This window comes from Pseudochaenichthys georgianus, chromosome 3 (assembly GCF_902827115.2).
Source record: "Pseudochaenichthys georgianus chromosome 3, fPseGeo1.2, whole genome shotgun sequence".
Taxonomy (NCBI): domain Eukaryota; kingdom Metazoa; phylum Chordata; class Actinopteri; order Perciformes; family Channichthyidae; genus Pseudochaenichthys; species Pseudochaenichthys georgianus.
In genome coordinates, this window is record NC_047505.1 from 52,739,060 (window position 1) to 52,758,998 (window position 19,939).

At 43.2% G+C, this 19,939-nt stretch overlaps 1 protein-coding gene across 1 annotated transcript in view; it reads left to right on the plus strand.

The window, feature by feature from the left end:
• The first annotated feature begins 10,362 nt into the window (after positions 1–10,362).
• The window catches only part of LOC117442891 (NT-3 growth factor receptor-like), a 43,545-nt gene continuing 33,968 nt past the window's right edge, over positions 10,363–19,939 (plus strand). Inside the window, exons 1-2 of the mRNA XM_034078834.2 lie at positions 10,363–10,545; positions 14,947–15,119. Of these exons, the coding sequence (XP_033934725.1) occupies positions 10,363–10,545; positions 14,947–15,119 (356 nt within the window). The remainder of the gene's footprint in view (positions 10,546–14,946; positions 15,120–19,939) is intronic.

Here is a 19,939-nt window from a genome sequence, read left to right on the forward strand (position 1 = left end):
TCCGTCACTACAGCCCCCAGAGAGGAGGAGCGAACAGCCAGCAAGCGGGAAGGACGAATGCGTGTGGGTTCTCTTCTGATCGGCCGACCACAGAGAGGGAGCTTTTCACATCCCGCTCTCCTCACTACCTTCTGTTTGAAACATCACCGCGCCATTTTAATTAAAGTACCCATTTGAACCTTCTAAGAGACTCCATTGGTCTCCTACTTTTAAAAGCTTCTCTCCTGGACGCGAGAATAACGAACACAACATAACAATGTTCAATCACAAGGCAGCGAAAAAAGTCTTGTGTGACCCCAGAGGGAGCCGTGTGCAAAATAAGATACATCGCCTCCAGTAAAGTCACGTGTTGAGTGAGTGTTGGCTGGGTGTGAAGAATATTTGATAATGAGCAAAGAAGTGAGTTAACTTCTGGCTAACGGTAAGAAGCTACATTAGCTGCTGCTAGCATCTACAAGTTCAAATCAGGAGAGCTAAACAATTACAAAAAAACATTATCTCTGGCTGCATCCATGTCTATCCTCATAGGAACAAAGTGTCCATTGTGAGTCTGACAATTGCAAAAGAACTCCAATGGTTATTATTTTCAAATGAAAGGCTTAACATTGGCATTACCATAAACTACAAGAAGATTACAATAAAATCACCTTTTCACCCATGTGTCGAAAGCAGAGTAAATTTGATTCAGCGTCTTTAGTTGCAGGGCAAGCATATCTCATTAGTTTGTTAATAATACCCAAAGCTTCCAGACACAAAGTATTTCTCCGGTCTTGATGTTGTAATTCTATTCTAACCAAGTCACCAATAATTGCAATGTTAGGGATAATACAACCAACTCGCAACTCGGGAATAATGATATTATAACATGCATTCACAAGATAAAACACATCGTCTGAAACGCGTGGTGGTTTAGGGTTCTTTGTGAAGCAAAATCCGGCATTTTAAGATTTGCAGGTGAAAAGATGTCGCCGTCTACTCAAAGGACTAGATACAGGGTTTTAAATCATGACTGCTATTTCAATAACTATATTTTACAATATCTCTCAGCCATATTTCTTGGGGCTGAAAAGTAAAAAATCATAAATCACGGTGGTGCCGGTTTCACAAAGATGCCTCCTCAGTATCAGCAGGTTGTTTACGTCCCTCGAAGAGCATCCCACGATATGTGATCCCCTCGGTGCAATCCCTGTTGGACGGGTTATTATTTATATCACTTCTGCTATTACAGGACAACAATATATCCTGTTGTCGTCTCGAGTCTCTTTTTTGAAGTAAAGTCTCCTTGTGAGTTTCACAAATGTCCAAATCGGGTGACAAGGTCTCTAAATTGGCAGCGAGTCTCGAGTTATCTGTCAACGACCCATAGTTAAAACGTCTTTCTGAAGACATCTCAGTCTGCAATGCCTTCAAAATAACTAAGTGTCTTCTGCAAACAATCCTCAGAGTAAAAGTGTAGAAGGAGTTCATCGTGATGACTCCTCCTAAGAAAATCCTTTCTTTAACCGTTAGACCAGGGGTGTCAAACTCAATTTCATCGCAGGCCACATCAGCATTATGGTTGCACTCAAAGGGCCGGTTGTAACTATATAAATACATATAAATATATAATATATATAAAATAATATGTTATATTACATTATTGCCTCTGAATTGGATTATTATCAGATAGGAAAATGACTTAGTAATTATCTACGTCTGAAAGCAAATAATTGCAAGTCTCTTCAGTGCGCATGTCACAAAATGAGATGCATTGTGGGACATGTAGTTTATGGGCAACCTGATTCTGTAAAGCGGCATTTAATCGTATAATAAACGTATAACATTCTTTGCAAGCTCTTGCGGGGCCACATAAAATGAAGTCGCGGGCCGGATGTGGCCCCCGGGCCTTGAGTTGGACACCCCTGCCTTAGACGCACGAGTGACTGGACTCTTCCATACGTGGGTCAAAAAGGACCCGTATTAGAGTAATGTGTTTTTATGCCATTTTGGTTAAGAACAATCACTTGTATAATATTTAGTATTATATTTTGGGTCACACTAGAAATATTTTATATTTATTTTTTTCACAATTTAGAATTTTAGAATTAGTTTTTACATTTTGAACATATTGATGTAAAGATCCAACCCTCTCTGCCCTGTAGCTGAACGACCTATCCTACCTTCACGTCCTCCCACCTTGACTACTGCAACTCACTTCTCTCTCTTCTCCCCTCGAGAGACTCCAAACTGTAAAACACGTAGCCGCCCGACCCCTCACCCACTCCAGATCACACCAGTCCTCAAAGACCTCCATTGGCTTCCCGTCTCCCAATGCATCAACTACAACATACTGGCCCTCACCTATAGCCCTCCACCCCCCCACACTTCTCACTGGTCTTCTCACCCCCTACCAATCCCCGCGGTCCCTCAGATCCACCTCAGCCGGTCTCCTGTCCCCCCCAAGTCCAAACTAGGCAGCATTAGGGACAGAGTCTTTTCAGTGGCAGCTCCCAGGATCTGGAATTCCCTCCCCCAAGATCTCCGCTATTCTGAGACCCTCACAGTCTTCCAGTCCCAATTCCAAACTCTTCTCCTCTGTCTACTCATAGCCACCCCCCCCATCAATCCATGCCGGTTGATCCAGTTTGACAGTCCTCTACCCCCCAAGCGATGTTGAGTCCTTGAAAAGCCCTTTAAAAATATAATGTATTATTATTATTATACTGACAGGTATATATATATAGACATTTTATTCATTGAGATAAACCCCTTGAGATGCACCATCTCGTTTTCAAGGGGCTCCCGAAAATCAGATCGTGCTGTGTAAGATAATCTTCTGAGAGGTGCCACTTGTGATGTAGTCCGCGTGGTCCACAGTGAATGTATTCCTGACAGCTTAGAAAATGCATGCGGGTTATTTTTGACCCACTTATGGAAGCTTGGGGTAGAAATACGAAAACTACAATTTCTTAAAATTTAAATTTAAAATTTGAATGGCATGATATCCACAACATGTTTTTTGAGGAATAGCAGGAATATGACATTTAATTACAAAGATACTCCAAGAAAACCACCTCACCGGGTCAACAAAGACCCACTTATGCATCTAAGGGATAAAAAAAGCCTTTTATTAAATTTTTTTTTTTTTGAGTATATTTTATTCCCTGTGTAGCACTTTGGGATTGCTCTTAGTAATGAAAGGTGCTTTACAATTCAAATGTATTATTATTATTATTATGGTGCATCTCTTTAAGTCAGACTACTCTACGTAATTTTTTGGGAAACATGTCAGATGGTAGAGAGAGTTTTGAAAATAATGTTAATTTAATTTTGAGTGTGCATAAGTTGAGCTAACTGATAACAAATATTGACGGAGAAGACTGATAAGATATATTTAAAATCAAATTCCCAGTTTGCACATTAGATAAGGGCTTCATCCTAAGATGTAGATACACACAATACAAGTTAAGATAACAATCTTACTTGTGAGGAAAAGTTGGGGAAACTATGTTATTGCATTCTGGGTGTTAAAACGATTTGATGATAAATGACCTCTTGTTTTGTACATTTTTGGCTTTTCACCAAATATCTCATCCAGAGATGTTTAATGATGGGTGCTACACTAGTGTAAGCTTCAACACCTGGATCATCAGCAAGACTTGCAGGCGATAAAAAGGACAATCATGAATGATGGCTTGCACAAAAAAGAACTAAAATAAAAGAGTAATCGTATTTCTTAAAAGTCTCCTATTATGCACAAAGTACTTTTTGATAGGGCTGCTCGATTATGGCAAAAATCATAAGTTTATTAAATGTGATTATTCATTGACTTTGAAAACATCCATTTAAAAAAACAATTCAAATTGAGAACAACTATTTGAACAGTTGGTTTTTAACAGTTGATTACCTTGAACTTTAAGTTTAATTCAACTGAAAAAAAAAAAAAAAAAGTAACAATAAAAAAAGTATCGTTTTATTTAGATGCAAGCCATATCATAATCGCGATTCAAATACGATTAATTGAGCAGCCCTACCTCTTGATGTCTTTCATACATACATATGTGTCCCTGGTGTGTAAGGAGACTCACAAAGTGTCCGAAAATAAAACCCTCTCTCTTCTCTACAACGGAGCTGATCCAGATTTGCTGCGGACTTGAGGTCATATCTGAAATGTGGCCGGCAGCAGCTCGGTTACATTTAAAGCTACTGACCCAGAATCAGTACTTTTGTAACAGGGCTGAAATAGAGGGGTAATATGAAACACTTCATAGATATGTTTTGTCGATATGGCGCTATAATATATTATTAAAATATAGTATAATATGTGACCTTTAAAGGTTGCGCCATAGTGGAAAGGTAAAGATTGGATTCAGTGAGATTTGAAGCCTGGAAACCCTTGAGTTGAGAAAAACATATCTACCCATTTATCAGCTGAGAAAGTGTCCGAGACATTTGTACATGTAACTCCAGTCAAAGCACACTTTGAATTAAAATAAGTGTATCGACATAAGGGTGATTTTTCTCGCCGCTTGTAAAGCAGAGTTTCACAGGATGACGTTTTGACAGCAGCGATATGCGAGGGTCCCTGGTGGCGCTCTCTCACCCGGCGAACTGCCTGCCAGTTTCTGCAGGCACTTGTGTTCTGATCTATAACCGGGACGTCTTCATGTTTAACACCGACTCCAGAAATGCTGTGAAAGATAGCGTCTGACAGGAACACCAGAGGAGCAGGTGACATTTCTCATGAGCCGCCTTCTCCGCGTGTTCACAGCCAGATGGTGTGGTGATTCAGGAAACACGGATAAACGGTCCGACTGAAGTCAAATCCGTGTTTTTGAATGAGGGAATATTTCTGACATTAAACGACTCTGAGAAATAAATGAAGCCGCCGACGCCTCCGAGTTATTATCACTGCTGCAAATCCCCTACAAGTTGAATAACAAGATCCGGCAGTAAAGATGCAAAGTAATGAACTGGAAAATAGTGGTTCAGTAACCAACGACACCTCGGATACAGTATGTCTTTATGTAATTGACTTAAGCCCCTAACCCCTGAACAGCAGCTGTGCAACCATTGCATAGCAACCACAACGAGGCAGTGTGCACAAGGTAGTATAGAAATATTCTCCGTATATATAAATAGTTTGGACGGTGCGTTCCGTTTTTTACCTTCTCCAAAACCAAAAACACAAGAGCAAAAGTGTAGGGAATATAAGCTATCACTGCAGATGTTAGGGTAACCCCGGCTTGATCTTCAATCTCAGGATCCAAGTATTTATTTAGAAATACATTGCTTCTAAAATCGTTCTCTGTCAGAATATTAAAATCTGTATTTTTTTTAATCTCTTTTTCCTTCAAATTTGTTATTATTTACGTTGCTTTTAAAATCGTTCTGTGTGACACGAAAAAAATGCGAAAATCGTCATAAACGTCCTTCACATGCTGATCTACAAGAGAGGGAGGTACACAGTCACAAGATGGAGGAATACCGGTGCAAAGCAGTGCTTGATTAGATTAGCTGAGGCCCAGTGTCAGAAATGATCATGCTTATCATATGTCTAAAACAGATTGCCGTGCTTCTCTTCTCATACATCCTGCAATACACCCTGTTATCACGTAAACCTCTGTCCTTGAAAGAGTACATGTTCCCAACAGTTAGCATACCTGGCTAACTAGCTTTACAAATTAACCCCACATCGGAGGCTATCAGAGTTTCTGATTTCGTTGTTTGCATGTTACTAAAAACAGCCACATTCAATGCGTAGCTTCCATTCATGGAGATATCTCAACCCAGTCTCACGGCATTTCGTGTTATAGTCACGAAATGTATGTAATCTATTGATTCGTGTTCACCAGCACGATTTTAGCATTTTTTTCGTGTCACACAGAACGGTTTTAAAAGCAATGTATTTCTATTGGTAGTGTGTTTCGTGCCGGCACCACGTCTTTTAGTCCGGTCGGGTCGTGGAAGACCGGAAGCTGTGGGGTTCATAAAAACATGATCTTACTCAATATCTTACCCTGAGCCTGAATAACCCTTTTATTTTAAAGTGTATAATGTCAGGGTTGTTTTGCCGCCCAAATCCTTGGACGGTGGTGGCGAAGTCGATAGGGACTTGGCTTGGCAACTGGAAGGTCACCAGTTCAAGTCCCGGCAAGACCAAGAGGTGTCCCTGAGCAAGGCACCGTTCCCTACACTGCTCTCCGGGCGCCGTTCAAAATGGCAGCACACTGCTCCTAACACTAGGATGGGGGATTAATTAAGTATATCCAATCAAATCAAAATCAAATACTCCCAATAGAAATACATTGCTTCTAAAATCGTTCTGTGTCAGAATACTAAAATCTGTATTTTTTTAAATCTCTTTTTCCTTCAAATTTGTTATTATTTACGTTGCTTTTAAAATCGTTCTGTGTGACATGAAACAAATGCGAAAATCGTGTATCGTGTAAATCAATAGATTCACTTCGAGGCTATAACACAAAATGCCATGAGACTGTGTTGTATAGCATTAGCAGCTATCAGAGCTTAATACACACGCTGTCTTTTGTTTAGTAAAGTAGATCAGATTGTATTAAAACCATAACACAAAATATATATCAACGGCCTTGATCTAACCTTTGTCTTCTACAAGTATATAGACTAAAGTCAACTGTGTAGCATTTGTATTTGCCTTCTACGGTCTCTAGAGTTTGGTGTCAAGTCCTTGTATTTAATTACAACAATAAGCTAATGATAGCCTTATAAGATAGCAACCAAAGCTAACATAAGCTCCCAGGGACAGTGTTCATCGTCAGGTTGGAAATAAGTAGCTGCATTGTTCACCTACCACCAGTATGATGTTTGACTGTATGTGCAATGCGACACCAGAGAGGCGTGGGAGAAGCCAGCAGCGCTCTGAGAGTTTCATGAAGCCTCTCCCTGATGTTCGCTGACGACAACCGATGCAACAGCTCCTCAGTTCTCATCTCAGGCACTTCTGTTTTTCCTCAGTAGGCTTCATAGTCTTGTGCACTCAGTGACTTATTTTATAATATACATATAGACAGATGGAGAGTGGATACAAAGACCCTGAAAGTGTTCAAGGATATATTGGACTTGGTGACATACTTGACAGCAAGATTATATAGGAAGCCATTTATTAAAAATAAAAGTATGCATGCAGTCTGAGCAGATTCAAGGTCTGCATTTATATAAACGCCTGCTCGTACAGATAAAGAAATACTCTTTTGTGCATAATAAAATGTTTCCAAGGGCAGTCGATACTCGATAGATGCAGAAATGAGTTGAGTTGGTAATTTCACAGTCAAAAAGGACCAGTCCGATTTTACACTCAAACTAAAAGAATACATTTTTAATATGATTTAAAACATGTTTTGTTCTCATGGTACATGTATGTGTAGTTCATGCAGTGGATCCTGGCACACCTTTTAGTCCTATTAATAGAAAATCCAATCCAACTTTATTTATCCAGCACTTTAAAACCTCCGGACCGAAGTGCTGTACAGAGAGATACAATATAAAACCACACAAAACATAAAATAAATACATTTAGAATAAAAGATACAAACACAACACAAACCAGAATGAAAGTAACAATTACAAAATAAAAAACAGCCATATAATAAAAACAATAGACCACTGAAAGAAAATAAAAGCAACAATCTACTGAATGCTAAGGAGACGAGGTGGGTTTTAAGACGGGATTTAAAGCAGACAGCGTGGGCGCCTGTCTGCTGAGCGAGGGCAGGTGGTTCCATCGTGTAGGGGCGGCAGCAGAGAAAGCACGGCCCCCTCTGCGCTTAGACCTCGTGTGTGGCACCCTCAGGAGCGACTGATCAGCTGACCTGAGAGTGGGTGTGTAGCAGCTCAGAGAGGTAGGGCGGGGTTTCAAAATGAATCCTCCAATGAACGGGCAGTGGAGTGAAGATAACATGTGTCCAGCTCGTCTTAATCTGACCACATAATAAAGTGACTTTTGTAAATTGCTTGCATCGCCCGTTCTGTACTGTATGAGGAAGTATTGTTAAACACATACTGGACACTGATTGCTCGCAATGTAATTTCATTTGAAAGCTTCACATGGAATCCAATTTATAATTTATGATTTAATTGAATATTCAACTTGTTTGTTTTGGCCTTTCACCTGTGGCTGTGTGTCGTGTTGCCGGGCACGACACATGCTTGTTTGATTCCATGCATACTTTAAATCAGAGAGAGCTGCTGTCGCTGTGCTTTTCGTATTCATCTCAATGTCTTGTTTGGAAACCATCCGTCCATCTTCTCCCGCGTATCCGTGGTCGGGTCTCGGGGTAGCAGTTCCAGCAGAGAGCCCCAAACTTTCTTTCCCCTCATCAACCAGCTCTGACTGGGGGGTCCCAAGGCGCTCCCAGGCCAGCGAAGAGATATAATCCCTCCACCTGGTCCTAGGTCTACCCCTCGGTCTCTTCCCAGCTGGACGTGCCTGGAACACCTCCCTAGGGAGGCGCCCAGGTGGCATCCTAACTAGGTGCCCGAACCACCTCAACTGGCTCCTTTCGACGCGAAGGAGGAGCGGCTCAACTCCGAGTCCCTCCCTGATGACCGAACTTCTCACCTTATCCCTAAGGGAGACACCAGCCACCCTGCGGAGAAAATCCATCTCGACCGCTTGTATCCGCGATCTCGTTCTTTTGGCCATGAGTCATTGTTTGGAAAGCATGTTTAAATATAGACTATATGTGTACACTTGTATAGAAGCAGTGTTACTTTCAAGGCAAAGCTACAAGCGGTCATGTTTTATTCAGCAGCTTTCTTTAGGAGCCAACTACTCGTACACTTTCTCAATCTTCACACCGAGCCTCGCGGGTCAAACTCTTACCCCTGATATTCAACACCGGCTTTCTGCCTTAGTATTTCTCTTTCTTCCTCTGTTCATGTATTCTTCCCTCACTATGGATCGAGACCTTAGACACTCAAGTCATAACAAGACATAACAAAATAGAAACACAGACACACTGAGAAGTTATTATATTGTTGTACAACAGTATATAAGAGACCGCCAAGAGTAGATGTGTCCAAAGTTAAAAAGTATCACACAAGTTGTATACACTTTGTCCAAAGCGACTTGGGGGGAAGTCGGGGACACAACGACATGCTGACGGCGGCGGGACTCGAACTTGCTACCCCGTGATTCGAAGTCCGCTTCAGTCTTCAGTTCACGCAGCACTTCCTGTTTAACTCCACCGTATCTCTTTCTTTTATAAACGTGGTGCATTTTCAACATGTTGTTAATCAATAGAAGTCTCAGCTTCGATGCTGTGAACACTGCGGAGCAAACGTGTTGCAGCGCGCGAACACATTTCCATTAGGAGAAACCTCTCTGCACCGAGCGACGAGGCGAAGAGGAAAATACAGTTCTGCCAACACACGTGAAATAATAAGAAACAGCTTCAGCAGCTCGAGGACACATGCAGAGAGTTTACTGAAGGCGCCGCATAAAAGAAGAGCTGCCAGAAGCTCACATCGCAACGGAGACCAGGGGGCACTAAAGAGTGACGCACACAGCTAGTGTCCCCTGGTCTCCCAGCAGTGTGTGTCACTCTTTAATGTCCCCTGGTCTCCCAGCTGTCTGCGTCACTCATTAGTGTCCCCTGGTCTCCCAGCAGTGTGCGTCACTCTTTAGTGTCCCCTGGTCTCCCAGCTGTCTGCGTCCCCTGGTCTCCCAGCTGTGTGTGTCACTCTTTAGTGTCCCCTCGTCTCCCAGCTGTGTGCGTCACTCATTAGTGTCCCCTGGTCTCCCAGTTGTGTGCATCACTCTTTAGTGTCCCCTGGTCTCCCAGCTGTGTGCATCACTCTTTAGTGTCCCCTGGTCTCCCAGCTGTCTGCGTCACTCATTAGTGTCCCCTGGTCTCCCAGCTGTGCGTCACTCATTAGTGTCCCCTGGTCTCCCAGCTGTGTGATGTTGTTTCAATGCCGACAGTAAACCAGAGTAATCCATATCAGAGACTTGCAGCTCCGCAGGTCCGGTGTCATCCCACACTTTAATGTTCCCAATATTCTCTCATACATGTTTTCAAACTTAAATAAAACATTTGTCTTACTTCTTCTTATCGATAGATTGACATGTGTGCTTTGTTGCTGCTCTTCACTGAAGCTGAAGGAACTCATAGTAATAAAGATATTCAAATATGAATAATCTTTTTCTATGGATTTACCATTAGCGTAAATCAAAATGTGTACATATTTAATTGTGTACGACATATACCGTACTGTATCTTTAGAAACTTCAGATGTCATTCTCCTGCTTTACAGACAATTATATTCATGTTTTTTTCAAATATAGCATTTTTCTGTCTGTTTTTCTGTTCTTGTGTTTAACATCTGAGGAAAGGTTTTTATAAAATGCTCTTCTTCTCCCCCTCCCCTCCTCTCTCCCTGCCTGTCTGCGGTTTAGTGGTCCAGCATATAAAGCGCAGAGACATCATCCTGAAGAGGGAGTTGGGTGAGGGAGCATTCGGGAAAGTCTTCCTGGCAGAGTGTTACAACCTCTGCCCCACCAAGGACAAGATGCTGGTGGCTGTCAAGGTACGTCTCCTCCGAGCGCTCGGGTAATGAACAGCAGGAAGAAAGGGAGTTCCCGATAACACACTTTCTATCGGAGAGGGAAAGACCCCTGCTCGCCTCTGTCTGAACCGAACGTATGAAGACTGGCAACAGGCCTTTGACGCAGTATGGAACATTGCATCGTGGAACAAAATAAGTATTGTCCGTGTCATTTACACATCTTTCTGGCAACAATCCCACAATGCAAAGCGTCTAATTTGTGAAAGAATAGTTTGTTTTGTTCACCCTCTGTCTGAAACCAGAGCCCAGTCTGCTCTGATTGGTTAGCTGGCCGGCTATCGTGTGATTGGTCAACCGCTTCGAGAAGTCCCTTAGCCTTATCACTTACAATTTGTTGGAGCGCTAGCCAATAGAAGCGCGAGTGTTATATGGTGATGTCACTATGTTCAGGAAGTAAACAAAGGACTCCAATGGAGGCGTTTCAGGCTGGGGGGAAGTGTAGCCTTTGCAGACCATTTACATGCACTCAAACCAATACAACAGGAAAGTGAAAACCCCTAAAAGCAGAATATAGGATGCCTTGAAGAATAAGATGGTATTTATCTAGTGCTTGTCTCAGTATTCAAGTGTTAACAAGCCCAATACAATATATGCATATGAATATAGCAGACCCGTCCCAGGAGACCTGAGGCACCTTGATGGCTCGTAAGTATGCAGGAGTTCAACAATATACTTTGGTCCTAAACCTTTTTAAAGCTACGGCAGTGCTTTGCCTCAATTGATCTTAGTCGAGCACTTGGAGGTATTGTTTTGGAGCGATGCCCAGACAAGAAACATTTCCTTAACGGCCCCTACACACGGCGGCGTGCGTTGAAGCTTCAGCGCTTCTGCCCATTCACTTTGAACGGGGTGGCGTCACGCTTCGCCGAACTGCATTGTGGGAGCAAAGCGTAGCTTCAAAAGTAGAGCACTGTTCTACTGTTGAAGCTTCAACGGAACCGTCAGCCGATCCAATCACATGCCAGTACAAGCTCTAGCCAATCAAACCGCGTGCTTGTGTGTCCGGGGCAGGAGATTCACGTGATTGGTTGTTGGTCGAGCTTCAGACACGCGCACCGACAAGCTTCAACGCACGCCGCCGTGTGTAAGGCAAGGCAAGTTTATTTATATAGCACTTTTCAACACAAGGCAATTCAAAGTGCTTTACAAAAAAAAATAAAAAACGAAAGACGTTAAGAAAATGGCATTTAAAATCAGTCATGAAGATAAGATAAGACGGACTTTTATTAATCCCTCGTGGGGAAATTGTTTCTCTGCATTTGACCCATCCTAGTGTTAGGAGCAGTGGGCTGCCATTTTGAACGGCGCCCGGGAGCAGTGTGGGGAACGGTGCCTTGCTCAGGGACACCTCGGTAGCACTTGGTCTTGCCGGGACTTGAACTGGCGACCTTCCAGTTGCCAAGCCAAGTCCCTATCGACTTCGCCACCACCGGCCATTCAAAATAAAAGCTAATAAAATAAACATAAAAATAAAAAATACATAAAAGTACAGTGCAGTCTAAGATATGAATAGTTCAATTAAAAGCAGCGACAAAAAGAAAATGTAGTGGCCGTAAGAGTGCGGTTTGATTCGGTATATGATTTGTATGGCCATGTTACCTACTGTGCCGTACATCTCCACCACTTCTCCAGCGCATATGAACAAAGGCATTTCCATCCAGGTCTGTGCGTCTGCAATAATGTCAGCAGATGAGAAAGCAGAAGTGTGGGAGATCAAGAGAGGCAGATGGCTGTGTGTTCTTGTAGCGGATGAAGTGTCAAGAGTCTTTTTATTTCCTCCAACAACAAAAGCCATGTTATTTGATTGTTCCTTGTTTTCTGATACTGTCACCTTCAACTGCCCTCCCATCAAGATTTGATTTGCTCTGAGCACTCCACTTCGGAGGAGTTCAAAGCGGTCCTTTCTCGATCCGTCTACCAATCAGATCAATTCTGTTGTGTAAAGTTGTTCCAGCCTCCTCTCTGAAAGCGATACGCTGGATTATTAGGTGGATATAATGCAGAGCCACGCACTGTATGCCGTATTGCTAAACAACAAAGACGACACTCTTCAACAAGGGCAGAGTTTCAAGGCTTTATTGATGAATATAAAAGGTAACTGTATTTGGTTTGGACTCAATGCCGTGCCGTATCAGGTGAACCCTATAATCAAACCCTGCTATCTTTCCGTTCCTGTTCCCATGGATCTGCTGAGGACAAAGGAGCATTCGCAACATTACGCTGTATGCAGTAACTAAAGGCAACAGATGATTGGGAATAACCAATGGTTAGGGAGAGAGTGATTCGTTCCAGGACTATGACTGCAGATGAATAGCCTTTTTCTCCAACATGGTCTCTAAGTGGCAGCCATGGACGAGTTCGCTAAATGCTACGTAACAGGGCTTCAATGCTCCCTTTATTATCTCTGTTAGTATAGTACACACTGTACCAGCCTTTGTGAAAGGAACGTAGATCAGTATGCCCGACCATTCGCGCGGCATCAACATTCAAAGCGACTCACCATTCAACCGTCAATAAAATCCAAATGTATGTTTTTCAGATTCAATGGAGGATCCTTTTGTGCTATAGTGCGATGGACAACGAATCTTTCTTGAATTGGACAGCATTGAACTTATCGGTGTACTCATTTTCTTTGTTAAAATTGTTCCTTAGAAAAACATAAATCTTCGACTATTGCATTCAGTAAGTTTAGGCGAATTCTCTTTATACTGCTGTTGTCTTTTCCAAAGTAATGTTGCATATCTCTGAAGTAAAAAGTTCTAAGGAAAAGTCTTGGAACATAATTCGTTGGACTTTTTAAACACACCCCAGGAATCTAGCCATGCTGGATTATTTCTAAAAGCTGCGTTGGACAGGAATCTTGAATTGTACTGCACTGAATGTATCACTGTACTCATTCTCTTTGTTAACATGTCCGTAGCAAAACTAAAATCCTCTATCCATCGAAATGGTACGTTTAGGTGAATTCCCTTAACACTGCTGTCGTCTTATGAAAATAACTAGAACATAATTCTTTAACTTCGTAGGCCCATGCTAGTTGCTCTGCTAGCGTGCTCTTGATGCCACTGCCATGCTGGTTTCAATGAGGTCAAGGTTAGCATATTAAAGTGGATTGGAAGGTCATGAGTTATACCGATGATTATTCATAAATAAAGCAATGGAGAAGTTTTGACCTTCTGATGCAGTAGATGAGAAATCAGGGGATCACAAGTTGTTGTTGGACTTCCAAGGGTCGTTGATTATCTGTAGTGAATTAAAAGATAAGCATTTGTGTACCATTTCACTTTACATGGTACTAGAATGAACTTTAGTAGTCAACAAGTTAGCAGGATTCATCTTCTCAGAGACACGAATGTACATATTTTGTAAGAAAATTCGACATTTGTGGAGAAATGTAAGTCTGTACAGTTGTGGATTAAGGGAACTACAGACATGTGAAGACGAGAGCGACTCCTCTAGCATGGCCATCACTTCAAGGACACATTGGGTGAACTGAAAGGATGATTAAAACAGAGAGGTTTAATTGGATTGTAGATAACGCTGGAGAAAGAAGGATGGAGTGCAGCTGACATTGCAGCAACATGTAGGGGCCGGACACCGGATGTGACGAAGAACAAGACGGAAACAATGACTTCGCTCTCAAAGTGTTGGTACTTTTTGGAACAGCTTTGAAAAGTTATGGTGCGTTCAAGTGTCTATTGGGAATTTGTGCGGTCAAACATTTCAAATGTTGTCAGGAAGCTGCTTCAAGAATGAACAAACCAACATACCGGAAATCTTATTATGATTTAAAGGAGGGGTAGGTACGTTTGAGAAACCGGCTCGAGATCGCTAGAATTTGAAAATTCACAACCGGAGAAAATCTGCCACTTCCTCACAGAGCCCCTCCCCCAACACACACAAACGCGCACATGACCAATGAGGGCACGAGATAAGTTTGTGCCCTGATGTAAGGCTGACAGGCAGGTAGGCCCGGCTAAACGGATTGGTTGGCCTACTTGTTGATGGCCTACTTGTTGTTGTACTTTTTACAGTATTACGGCTTCTACAGATGAAATTTCTTTATGGATTTTTTGTCAAAGCACTTAAGATTTTCATTGCTATCGGGATGTTAAGAGCATTCCATGGAATATAACAAAAAGTGTATCTCGAGCCGGTTTCTGAAACTTACCTACTCCACCTTTAACTGAACAGGAATTATATGTGTTATACCTGGCTTCTATGAACAATTAATCGTCAGACAAATGATTGTAAGTCAATGAAGGCTGTCATGGATACACTGGCTTCTCTAAACGTGTCCCAACCAGCCATTGTTATGTTTTTCCGTTTTCAATTAGCTGACTTTTCTATTCGTCCTTTCAGACATTGAAGGATCCCAATCTGTCGGCGAGAAAGGACTTCCAGAGGGAGGCGGAGCTGCTGACCAACCTGCAGCACGACCACATCGTTAAATTCTACGGAGTGTGTGTCGACGGAGACCCTCTCATCATGGTGTTCGAGTACATGAAGCATGGAGACCTCAACAAATTCCTCAGGTCAGTTCTCACCGAAGGTTAACCTTAATGTACGGAGCGACTGCTGGCTGAGCAGCTTGGAGATGAGTCACATGAACAGACAGGAAGAAGTAAAGCAGGCGGAAACATGATGCAGGGTGTGTGTGTGTGTGTGTGTGTGTGTGTGTGTGTGTGTGTGTGTGTGTGTGTGTGTGTGTGTGTGTGTGTGTGTGTTACCTTAGCTCGAAGCCTTTTCACTCAGGGTACTGGTTAGACTTCAAATGTCCACCAATTTACTGACAGTATTAAAAGTTAAATCGGTTACTTTTACGCTTTGGAAAGTTGATTGCGCGGCAGATACAACACGCCTCTTTAGGAGACTAGTTAAGTTTGAGTCCTCTAACTCCAATTGAGCTACGATTGTGACGGATTATTTCACCCCATAGTCAAGTTGAACCAGTTTTTGCCACGCCACATTTCTCTGAAAACATCGTGACACTAAAACATATTTTTTCTGCAAACAAACTTATTTTGAGAAGAATTTGTCCGATATTGGTTCTAAGAACAAAATGTCCTCCTATTTACGTTTTTGTTTTCTTTAAAGGTTTGCGTACCTCTTTAACACTCTAAATATTTTAGCTATACTCATTGGATGTGCGTTTGTCAGCACTGTCCCCTTTACTGTAACATTGATATTTCTTTGGTTGGGACAAATAAAGGATTTCTCATTTTTAAAAACATCACAAGGTCTTGCCCCGGCTGAGTAATAATAATAATAATAATTCCTTACATTTATTATAGCGCTTTTTCAATGACTCAAAGCGCTTTTACATATACACACATTACACATATATCATACATGCAATGGTCAGATACTGTAGTGTCAATTATGGTTAAAATATCGAAGCAAAATGTGATATAAACACTAGATCAGGGGTAGCCAACACGGTGCCCGCGGGCACTCAGACGCCCGCGGGGGCAACGTGAGTCGCCCGCAGGGCATGTTCTAAAAATAGCTCGCCAAGCAAATCCAAAATGTATAAAATACACAAAACAAAAAAGGAAATGTAATTAAAAGAATTTACCCTATGCATAAAGGAAACCTAAATCATAGCGAACTCTATCTACTTACTACCACACCCCTCCTCCCCCCTCCCCCACAATGCATATCGACCAATCACGTTCTTGCTTGATTTACTGGACCGTGATTTTCCTTCTGGCAGAATCTACACATCAGCCCCATCGAACAGCCTAGCATGCAGCCTATGCAGCACATGAGGGGCAGAGTGTTACTGTGTGTGTGTTGCAACTTGCTTATATATTTATTGCACTCGACTCACACACACGCATGGCGTAATTTCCACTGGGGACAGGGGGGACATGTCCCCCACTCTTTTCAAAATCCCATGTGTGTGTCCCCAGAGAGAGAGAGAGAGAGAGAGAGAGAGAGAGAGAGAGAGAGAGAGAGAGAGAGAGAGAGGAGAGAGGGAGAGAGAGGGAGAGAGAGAGAGAGAGAGAGAGAGAGGAGAGAGAGGGAGAGAGAGGGAGAGGGAGAGAGAGAGAGAGAGAGAGCACACCTTTACTGTAGGACGGTAAACAAAAAACTGTTTAAAAAGGGAGTGATTAGTAAAATATGCATACATAGAAATAAAGAATGCTAACTAGGTAACATAAGATCAGAATAAACAAGTTTAAATGATTTGTTGTTGGTTGTGATCATATTCTAAAGATGTTTGGATTATTGAACATGCATGTATCCATACATGCATGTTGTGCTCAAAGTGCAGCAGATTGATGCATTTCACTTCAACATTTCACTTCAACATTTAAAAAAAACTCTTCCCGGGGGTGCATGCCCCCGGACCCCCCTAGAGGAGGTGAGGCCCCCCTAGAGGAGGTGAGGCCCCCCTAGAGGAGGTGAAGGCCCCCCCTAGAGGAGGTGAGGCCCCCCCTAGAGGAGATGAGGCCCCCCTAGAGGAGGTGAGGCCCCCTCTAGAGGAGGTGAGGCCCCCCCTAGAGGATGTGAGGCCCCCCCTAGAGGAGGTGAGGCCCCCCTAGAGGATGTGAGGCCCCCCTAGAGGAGGTGAGGCCCCCCTAGAGGAGGTGAGGCCCCTAGAGGAGGTGAGGCCCCCCCTAGAGGAGGTGAGGCCCCCCCTAGAGGAGGAGAGGCCCCTAGAGGAGGTGAGGCCCCCCCCAGAGGAGGTGAGGCCCCCCCTAGAGGAGGTGAGGACCCCCCTAGAGGAGGTGAGGACCCCCCTAGATGAGGTGAGGCCCCCCTAGAGGAGGTGAGGACCCCCCTAGAGGATGTGAGGACCCCCCTAGAGGAGGTGAGGCCCCCCTAGAGGAGGTGAGGACCCCCCTAGAGGAGGTGAGGCCCCCCCTAGAGGAGGTGAGGCCCCCCCTAGAGGATGTGAGGCCCCCCCTAGATGAGGTGAGGCCCCCCTAGAGGATGTGAGGACCCCCCTAGATGAGGTGAGGCCCCCCTAGAGGATGTGAGGACCCCCCTAGAGGAGGTGAGGCCCCCCCTAGAGGAGGTGAGGCCCCCCCCTAGAGGAGGTGAGGACCGTCCACCCCCAAATAAAGCAGGTTAAAATAATGAAATGGAATACTTGTTCTTTTAGTAAACACTGAAAGTCCCACAGACCCAAACAGCACACAAAGGTTAAAGGTCAGCATATAATAATGTTAAAATGTGCAAAATATATACACTGCAAAAAACAAAAAAAGAGGAGTAAAAGTAGCTCACGACTTGTAGCCCTCGCCCTAAAAAAGTTTGGTGACCCCTGCACTAGATCATAGCTCCTTACGAAACAGGAAGAGTGCTACATGTCTTTAGTTAAAGAACGTTGATAAGAACTTCGATCAGGGTCAAAGAAAAGCCCGTTGATATCCTCCCATCTTCACGGCTTTGTGGGATAGCAAACTGGAGTGCTTTTGTTCCGTAATGCCAGACTCTACCGAGGGACGTGCCCTCTGATAAGCTCCGACAAAAGCCACACGACGGCTGAACAGCGAGCGCTCTGGTACCAGGAAGTGGAGCCGGTGTTCACAGGAGGAGTCTGAGAGAGAAGTGTGTGTTATCAAGAGCGCTGACAGCTGTGTGTGTGTGTGTGTGTGTGTGTGTGTGTGTGTGTGTGTGTGTGTGTGTGTGTGTGTGTGTGTGTGTGTGTGTGTGTGTGTGTGTGTGTGTGTGTGTGTGTGTGTGTGTGTGTGTGTGTGCGTGCATGCGTGCGTGTGTGTGTGTGTGAGGATTCAAGAGTGTGTGAAGACTTTCTGTTGGGAAATCATTCCTGAAATGAAAGGCAATGTCGCGAATGATGAAATGTTTTCATGCGAGGTGCAAGGCGCGGCTGCTGTTCGGTCTATGGGTCCTGTTGGACACATTTAACAAATGACATGTGTGGAATCAGTAGGAATGGAAAAGAGGATCTGATGTGTCCGGCGTAACTTTCGGATAATCGGAGGATGACCTGCAGAAAAGTGTAGTGACACAAATATGCAAACTAAGGAAGAAAAAATGTAGTCCATTACAATAACTAGTTACCTGTAAGAAAATGTAATCGGCAACTTAATCTAAAAAGATAACAGTGGGTTCACCGGCTGAATTAAAAGCAGAACAGATGAAGCAAAGAAAGTGAAAACCATGAAGCAGATTCAGGCAGTAGAAGTATTCACACTTAAAGTATTATCCTAGAACAGCACAGCTCACAGAGAAGAGATAACATCTGATCCTTTTACAACTTTAAGGGAATACAGTTATCTTTTCCTTGTATCCTGATCGCGTAATACCGTACGTGTAATCTTTTACTTTCCGAGCGGAATCACACTCGTGCTAAAAGCCAAGAGTAGTGAGCAGATAACGGAGAGACAGCCTGAGAGAGGTTTTCCCGCATGGAGAAGTGACGGGAAGGTGAGAACAGCAGGAGCGTCCCGCGGGAAATGAGTTTCTCTCCATCGTCACCGAGGAGAGTTTTAGACCCAACTTCAATATGTGGACTGAAGTTCCTCGTGAAGGAATATATAATGTATCACATGTATAACAGGCCACAACATAAATTAAAACAGTGCAATTAAAACCGCCTAAGTGCTTGCAGGTTGTCGTTAATATTTCTAACAGCCTGTATTTGTGATGCTAATTCTCCGTAGCTACAACAGGGCTCCAGAATAAGGGTTTATTAGCACTCTGAAATAAGGTCAGAGGTCAGAGGTCAGAGTCTGACCTGCTGGAAAAGGTTCACACATTCAGAAGTTATAAGTGCAATTATATAACTTTAAGAGAAGGTAATAACACAAATATGATACAATACATCATGAAGAGGTGTATATCAGTAGGTAGTGTCTCTACTTTAAAGAGTCCTCTCCTGCTGATGTTCAGGTGTATATCAGTAGGTAGTGTCTCTACTTTAAAGAGTCCTCTCCTGCTGATGTTCAGGTGATATCAGTATGTAGTGTCTCTACTTTAAAGAGTCCTCTCCTGCTGATGTTCAGGTGTATATCAGTATGTAGTGTCTCTACTTTAAAGAGTCCTCTCCTGCTGATGTTCAGGTGTATATCAGTAGGTAGTGTCTCTACTTTAAAGAGTCCTCTCCTGCTGATGTTCAGGTGTATATCAGTATGTAGTGTCTCTACTTTAAAGAGTCCTCTCCTGCTGATGTTCAGGTGTATATCAGTAGGTAGTGTCTCTACTTTAAAGAGTCCTCTCCTGCTGATGTTCAGGTGTATATCAGTAGGTAGTGTCTCTACTTTAAAGAGTCCTCTCCTGCTGATGTTCAGGTGTATATCAGTATGTAGTGTCTCTACTTTAAAGAGTCCTCTCCTGCTCATGTTCAGGTGTATATCAGTATGTAGTGTCTCTACTTTAA